The sequence below is a fragment of the Oncorhynchus gorbuscha genome, unplaced genomic scaffold (assembly GCF_021184085.1).
Source record: "Oncorhynchus gorbuscha isolate QuinsamMale2020 ecotype Even-year unplaced genomic scaffold, OgorEven_v1.0 Un_scaffold_1037, whole genome shotgun sequence".
Lineage (NCBI taxonomy): Eukaryota > Metazoa > Chordata > Actinopteri > Salmoniformes > Salmonidae > Oncorhynchus > Oncorhynchus gorbuscha.
Window position 1 is genome coordinate 5,001 of NW_025745943.1, and position 7,500 is coordinate 12,500.

Genomic DNA, 7,500 nt, shown 5'->3' on the forward strand with positions numbered 1-7,500 from the left:
TTATTAACAAGCTCCAGATCACATCCGAACTACGGAGCTGATTGGTTCACAGCGGTTCTGATCCGATCTGAGAAACAGCCAGCGGAGTTACTGAGACAAGCAGAGGGCCTCCATCTGTTCTGCTGTGGCAACATGCAGCCCACAACAAAGATAGAGGGATGGAGAGATGGGAAGGGGCAGAGAGAGACGGGAAGGGGCAGAGAGAGATGGAGAGAGACGGGAAGGGGCAGAGAGAGATGGAGAGAGACGGGAAGGGGCAGAGAGAGATGGAGAGAGACGGGAAGGGGCAGAGAGAGATGGAGAGAGACGGGAAGGGGCAGAGAGATGGAGAGAGACGGGGAAGGGGCAGAGAGAGATGGAGAGACACGGGAAGGGGCAGAGAGAGACAGGAAGGGGCAGATGAGATGGAGAGAGACGGGAAGGGGCAGAGAGAGATGGAGAGAGACGGGAAGGGGCAGAGAGAGATGGAGAGACACGGGAAGGGGCAGAGAGATGGAGAGAGACGGGAAGGGGCAGAGAGAGATGGAGAGAGACGGGAAGGGGCAGAGAGAGATGGAGAGAGACGGGAAGGGGCAGAGAGAGATGGAGAGAGACAGGAAGGGGCAGAGAGAGATGGAGACACGGGAAGGGGCAGAGAGATGGAGGGAGACGGGAAGGGGCAGAGAGAGATGGAGAGAGACGGGACGGGGCAGAGAGAGAGACGGGAAGGGGCAGAGAGAGAGACGGGAAGGGGCAGAGAAAGACGGGAAGGGGCAGAGAAAGGGACGGGAAGGGGCAGAGAAAGGGACGGGAAGGGGCAGAGAGAGGGACGGGAAGGGGCAGAGAGAGAGAGACGGGAAGGGGCAGAGAGAGAGAGACGGGAAGGGGCAGAGAGAGAGACGGGAAGGGGCAGAGAGAGAGATGGAGAAGGAGAGAGAGGCAAAGGGACCTTTGAGGCGGAGGGATACACAGTACGACTTACCCTGAGGCGGACGGATACACACAGACACGCAGTACTACTTACCCTGAGGCGGAGTGATACACACAGACACGCAGTACTACTTACCCTTTGATGACTCTAATGGATGAAAGATTAGCTTTGATCACAAACCATGCTCATTTGCAGTCGGGAAAACACAAGGCATTTTGACAGTCAATATTATCTGACTACACATTCAAATAGAGGTTATGACTCAGACAACATGGCCTCCAGGTTTCATGGTTACTCAAACAGCACCTTACCCCCACACACTTAACTAGCACGGCGCCCCGTACACTTAGCTAGTATGGTGCCGTTTAGCACACAGCTCCCGGGTGCACCAGAATAGACCAACATTTCTCCATCATCATCATGTTTACAGTTGGGGGGTAACTGTTCCTTACCTGACTGGGTCTCAGTGAACACGGCCAGGGTCTGTCCTCCTACAGTCTGCATGGTGAACGGGTGGTCCCTGGGGGCCTGCACTCCCGTTGGCTTGTCCCCGAGGCTGTCAATCATGGTCAGGTCTTCGTTCAGAGTGAATTCCACCTGGTGCACAACAAGTGTAAGTTATGTCAGTTTAGGACCAGGACAACTGCTGGCTGAATTGGGATCAATATTCCATAGGATTGCAGTTCATCTGTGTCAGTAACCATAGTTACTAGTATTACCTCTGCCTTCCCTTGGTTCCTAAAGCAAAAGAAGAAGAAAACAACTGATTAGCTAAATCCCCTTAGCGAGCTACTTCTCTTTAGCCAGTAGAGGAAGTAAACAACGATGGGGAGATGACGGAGAGACTTGAGAGTCAGAAGGGGCAGACAAACAATAACACACGAGATAACAAACAATAACACACGAGATAACAAACAATAACACACACACTACATACTTCCCGATCCGGAGTTTCCCCACCTCTCCCCTGCCTGATGCTTTGGCCCATTGCTGGGACAGGTATTTGGGCACCTGTGGGCAAAGACACTGGTTGTTAGCTAGCTAGCTAACGTGTGCAGTGTGATGATAATGATAGTTACTGTAGTCTACTTCAATAGATGGCTAGTCTCGTCCTCATCCATCCGCGCTGCCACTAGCTACTAGTGTTAGCCGCTAGCTACTAGTGTTAGCCGCTAGCTACTAGTGTTAGCCGCTAGCTACTAGTGTTAGCCGCTAGCTACTAGTGTTAGCCGCTAACTACTAGTGTTAGCCGCTAACTACTAGTGTTAGCCGCTAGCTACTAGTGTTAGCCGCTAGCTACTAGTGTTAGCCGCTAGCTACTAGTGTTAGCCGCTAGCTACTAGTGTTAGCCGCTAGCTACTAGTGTTAGCCGCTAGCTACTAGTGTTAGCCGCTAGCTACTAGTGTTAGCCGCTAGCTACTGTTTATACCCTACATTTCCAACGTACCTTTACCAGCCACACGCCCGTGTTCTGTTTAGCACCAGTTAAATCCACTTCGCCTTTTTCTGACATGTTTAAAACGTTGTTTAAAATCACCTCTTACACGTTACCGTTACAATTCGTTTGGCTTTATGAGGTGGGCTAGCTAACGATAACTAAACAACACACGGTCCGGTAAACTGAACGAACCGTAACTACGGAGGCGCAAGAGAGACAGAAAGGACGCGCGAAACCAGAAATACTAGAACTCGAAGTTCAGTGGTCAATGACATTTTTTTACTGGGGTGTAGGCCGATTCTAAGGGCCTGTGACTGACAGGGGCCCTGAAAAATTATTAGAACATTAGGTTTAAAAAAATACAAATACAATCAATATTAAATGATTAACCTATCATCATTAATATAATATTTTATTTACAATGTAAATAAAATGAATTGTGAGTGAGGAGTTCCGGTGTGAGCATCATGTCTGAGCAACTTCCTGAAGAAAAATCTGGCTTCCAAAAACGAAACGAAAGAAAATAAAGAAAATGTTTCACAAAGGAAGGAGGGTGTACATAATCTATTGGTAAATAGCACACCCATTTTCACCTACCTCATCCCCACAGTTTTTATTTATTTACTTTTATGCTCTTTTGCACACCAATATCTCTACCTGTACATGATCATTTATCACTCCAGTGTTAATCTGCAATATTGTAATTATTCGCCTACCTCCTCATGCCTTTTGCACACATTGTATATAGACTCCCCTTTTTTTCTCTGTGTTATTGACTTGTTAATTGTTTACTCCATGTGTAACTCTGTGTTGTCTGTTCACACTGCTATGCTTTATCTTGGCCAGGTCGCAGTTGCAAATGAGAACCTGTTCTCAACTAGCCTACCTGGTTAAATAAAGGTGAAATAAAATAAAATAGTCCGTGAGTCGTGTAAATTAACCTGTCAGCTTAGTCCGTAGTGAAACTTTTGCTCCCCTAACATTAATTACTTAATATCTCAACAGAAAATTCTGAGTGTTTACATTTCGCTCCTCTTTTAGCCAACATTTAATCAATGCAGATTAACTATTAACAAGCTATTCATACTAAATCAGTTGTTCCTGTCTGTTGCCAGAACCAACAGATCCAGCTTCAGGCTCACCAGCCCTTTCTCCCCATCCCCCTGAACCAGCCCTGTCACCCCATCCCCCTGAACCAGCCCTGTCTCCCCATCCCCCTGAACCAGCCCTGTCACCCCATCCCCCTGAACCAGCCCTGTCTCCCCATCCCCCTGAACCAGCCCTGTCTCCCCATCCCCCTGAACCAGTCCTGTCTCCCCATCCCCCTGAACCAGCCCTGTCTCCCCATCCCCCTGAACCAGTCCTGTCTCCCCATCCCCCCGAACCAGCCCTGTCTCCCCATCCCCCTGAACCAGCCCTGTCTCCCCATCCCCCGAACCAGCCCTGTCACCCCATCCCCCTGAACCAGCCCTGTCTCCCCATCCCCCTGAACCAGCCCTGTCTCCCCATCCCCCTGAACCAGCCCTGTCTCCCCATCCCCCTGAACCAGCCCTGTCTCCCCATCCCCCTGAACCAGCCCTGTCTCCCCATCCCCCTGAACCAGCCCTGTCTCCCCATCCCCCTGAACCAGCCCTGTCACCCCATCCCCCTGAACCAGCCCTGTCTCCTCATCCCCCTGAACCAGCCCTGTCTCCCCATCCCCCTGAACCAGCCCTGTCTCCCCCTGAACCAGCCCTGTCTCCCCCTGAACCAGCCCTGTCTCCCCCTGAACCAGCCCTGTCTCCCTCCTGAACCAGCCCTGTCTCCCCCTGAACCAGCCCTGTCTCCCCCTGAACCAGCCCTGTCACCCCATCCCCTGAACCAGCCCTGTCTCCCCATCCCCCTGAACCAGCCCTGTCTCCCCATCCCCCTGAACCAGCCCTGTCTCCCCATCCCCCTGAACCAGCCCTGTTTCCCCAGCCCAGCCCTGTCTCCCCCTGAACCAGCCCTGTCTCCCCATCCCCTGAACCAGCCCTGTCTCCCCATCCCTCTGAACCAGCCCTGTCTCCCCATCCCCTGAACCAGCCCTGTCTCCCCATCCCCCTGAACCAGCCCTGTCTCCCCATCCCCCTGAACCAGCCCTGTCTCCCCATCCCCCTGAACCAGCCCTGTCTCCCCATCCCCCTGAACCAGTCCTGTCTCCCCATCCCCCTGAACCAGCCCTGTCTCCCCATCCCCCTGAACCAGCCCTGTCACCCCATCCCCTGAACCAGTCCTGTCTCCCCATCCCCCTGAACCAGCCCTGTCTCCCCATCCCCTGAACCAGCCCTGTCTCCCCCTGAACCAGCCCTGTCTCCCCATCCCCTGAACCAGCCCTGTCTCCCCATCCCCCTGAACCAGCCCTGTCTCCCCATCCCCTGAACCAGCCCTGTCTCCTCATCCCCCTGAACCAGTCCTTGTCTCCATCCCCCTGAACCAGCCCTGTCTCCCCCTGAACCAGCCCTGTCTCCCCATCCCCCTGAACCAGCCCTGTCTCCCCATCCCCCTGAACCAGCCCTGTCTCCCCATCCCCATCCCCCTGAACCAGCCCTGTCTCCCCATCCCCCTGAACCAGCCCTGTCTCCCCATCCCCCTGAACCAGTCCTGTCTCCCCCCCCTGAACCAGCCTTGTCTCCCCATCCCCTGAACCAGTCCTGTCTCCCCATCCCCCTGAACCAGCCCTGTCTCCCCATCCCCCTGAACCAGTCCTGTCTCCCCATCCCCCTGAACCAGCCCTGTCTCCCCATTCCCCTGAACCAGCCCTGTCTCCCCATTCCCCTGAACCAGCCCTGTCTCCCCATCCCACTGAACCAGCCCTGTCTCCCCATCCCCCTGAACCAGCCCTGTCTCCCCATCCCCCTGAACCAGTCCTGTCTCCCCATCCCCCTGAACCAGCCCTGTCTCCCCATCCCCTGAACCAGCCCTGTCTCCCCATTCCCCTGAACCAGCCCTGTCTCCCCCTGAACCAGTCCTGTCTCCCCATCCCCTGAACCAGCCCTGTCTCCCCCCCCTGAACCAGTCCTGTCTCCCCATCCCCCTGAACCAGCCCTGTCTCCCCATCCCCCTGAACCAGCCCTGTCTCCCCATCCCCTGAACCAGCCCTGTCTCCCCATCCCCCTGAACCAGTCCTGTCTCCCCATCCCCCTGAACCAGCCCTGTCTCCCCATCCCCCTGAACCAGCCCTGTCTCCCCCTGAACCAGCCCTGTCTCCCCATCCCCCTGAACCAGCCCTGTCTCCCCATCCCCTGAACCAGCCCTGTCTCCCCATCCCCCTGAACCAGCCCTGTCTCCCCCCTGAACCAGCCCCAATATGATATATTTCCATGGGCCCAATGTGATATCTTTCCATGGGGCCCAATATGATATATTTCCATGGGCCCAATATGATATCTTTCCATGGGGCCCAATGTGATATCTTTCCATGGGGCCCAATGTGATATCTTTCCATGGGGCCCAATGTGATATCTTTCCATGGGGCCCAATATGATATCTTTCCATGGGGCCCAATGTGATATCATTCCATGGGGCCCAATGTGATATCTTTCCATGGGGCCCAATGTGATATCTTTCCATGGGGCCCAATGTGATATCTTTCCATGGGGCCCAATGTGATATCTTTCCATGGGGCCCAATGTGATATCTTTCCATGGGGCCCAATGTGATATCTTTCCATGGGGCCCAATGTGATATCTTTCCATGGGGCCCAATGGGATATCTTTTCATGGGGCCCAATGTGCTATCTTTCCATGGGGCCCCAAATCCCTGGCGGTGCCCCTGCATACCTATGAAAGAAAAAAACATGTACCTCTCAGGGATCGGACCCTTTTTCTCCCCAATTCTCACCTAAAATGACTCGTACCCAAATCTTACTGCCTGTAGCTCAAGACCCAAATCTAACTGCCTGTAGCTCAGGACCCAAATCTAACTGCCTGTAGCTCAGGACCCAAATCTAACTGCCTGTAGCTCAAGACCCAAATCTAACTGCCTGTAGCTCAGGACCCAAATCTAACTGCCTGTAGCTCAAGACCCAAATCTAACTGCCTGTAGCTCAGGACCCAAATCTAACTGCCTGTAGCTCAAGACCCAAATCTAACTGCCTGTAGCTCAGGACCCAAATCTAACTGCCTGTAGCTCAAGACCCAAATCTAACTGCCTGTAGCTCAGGACCCAAATCTAACTGCCTGTAGCTCAAGACCCAAATCTAACTGCCTGTAGCTCAGGACCCAAATCTAACTGCCTGTAGCTCAAGACCCAAATCTAACTGCCTGTAGCTCAGGACCCAAATCTAACTGCCTGTAGCTCAGGACCCAAATCTAACTGCCTGTAGCTCAGGCCCTGAAACAAGGATATGCATATTCTTGGTACCATTTGAAAGGAAACACTTTGAAGTTTGTGGAGATGTGAATGAATGTAAGGAGAATAAAACACATTAGATCTGGTAGAAGATAATACAAAGGGAGAAAAAAAACACTTTTTCAATTAGTTTTGTTTTGTTCCATCTTGGAAATGCTAGTAGAGAAAAGCCATTGTGACTTTAGGAGTCTAGGCGCAATTTAGATGTCCGCCACTAGATGGAAGCAGTGTATGTGCAAAGCCTTAGACTGATCCAATGAACCATTGCATCACTGTTCAAAATGTGCCGAATTGGGTCAATTGTTACATTTTCAAGTACATAACTACAGAGAACATACAAAAATGATATGGTTATTAAAAAAATTAAGTTTACACACTCCCAGGAATGTCATACATGATGTATCATTAGCTTACAGTTCAATAAATAACAAACCCGTTGCAGAGAGTTTTGTTATTGTGTCTGCTCCTCAAACAATAGGTCCGGTCCAGTCAGAAACCTGATTTACGGTGTTTTATACAGTTGGAATTATACCGTGAAATTGTGACAAATTATGATAATGCCCTTTCAGTGTAAGCGCTGTTTGTAAAGACCTCCTGAAATGCCAGCCTGTTTTTGGTGGGGGTGGAGTTTTGACCAGTTAGTAGACCAATAAGAAAGAGAGTTCAAAACCTCTCTGCCAATGACAGATTTGTTTTCCCCTCCCCACTCAGACCCCTCCCCTCCCAACTCAGACCACTCCCCTCCCCACTCAGACCCCTCCCCTCCCCACTCAGACCACTC

At 52.1% G+C, this 7,500-nt stretch overlaps 1 protein-coding gene across 1 annotated transcript in view; it reads right to left on the reverse strand.

Moving 5' to 3' along the window:
- Window positions 1–2,551, reverse strand: part of LOC124021068 (general transcription factor IIF subunit 2-like) — a gene marked incomplete at its 3' end in the record, with an annotated part of 6,770 nt that extends 4,219 nt beyond the window's left edge. Inside the window, exons 1-5 of the mRNA XM_046336386.1 lie at window positions 2,358–2,551; window positions 1,848–1,921; window positions 1,630–1,648; window positions 1,363–1,507; window positions 1,046–1,057 (exon numbers count right to left, since the gene is read on the reverse strand). Of these exons, the coding sequence (XP_046192342.1) occupies window positions 1,046–1,057; window positions 1,363–1,507; window positions 1,630–1,648; window positions 1,848–1,921; window positions 2,358–2,423 (316 nt within the window). The remainder of the gene's footprint in view (window positions 1–1,045; window positions 1,058–1,362; window positions 1,508–1,629; window positions 1,649–1,847; window positions 1,922–2,357) is intronic.
- Between the last annotated feature and the right edge of the window lie 4,949 nt (window positions 2,552–7,500).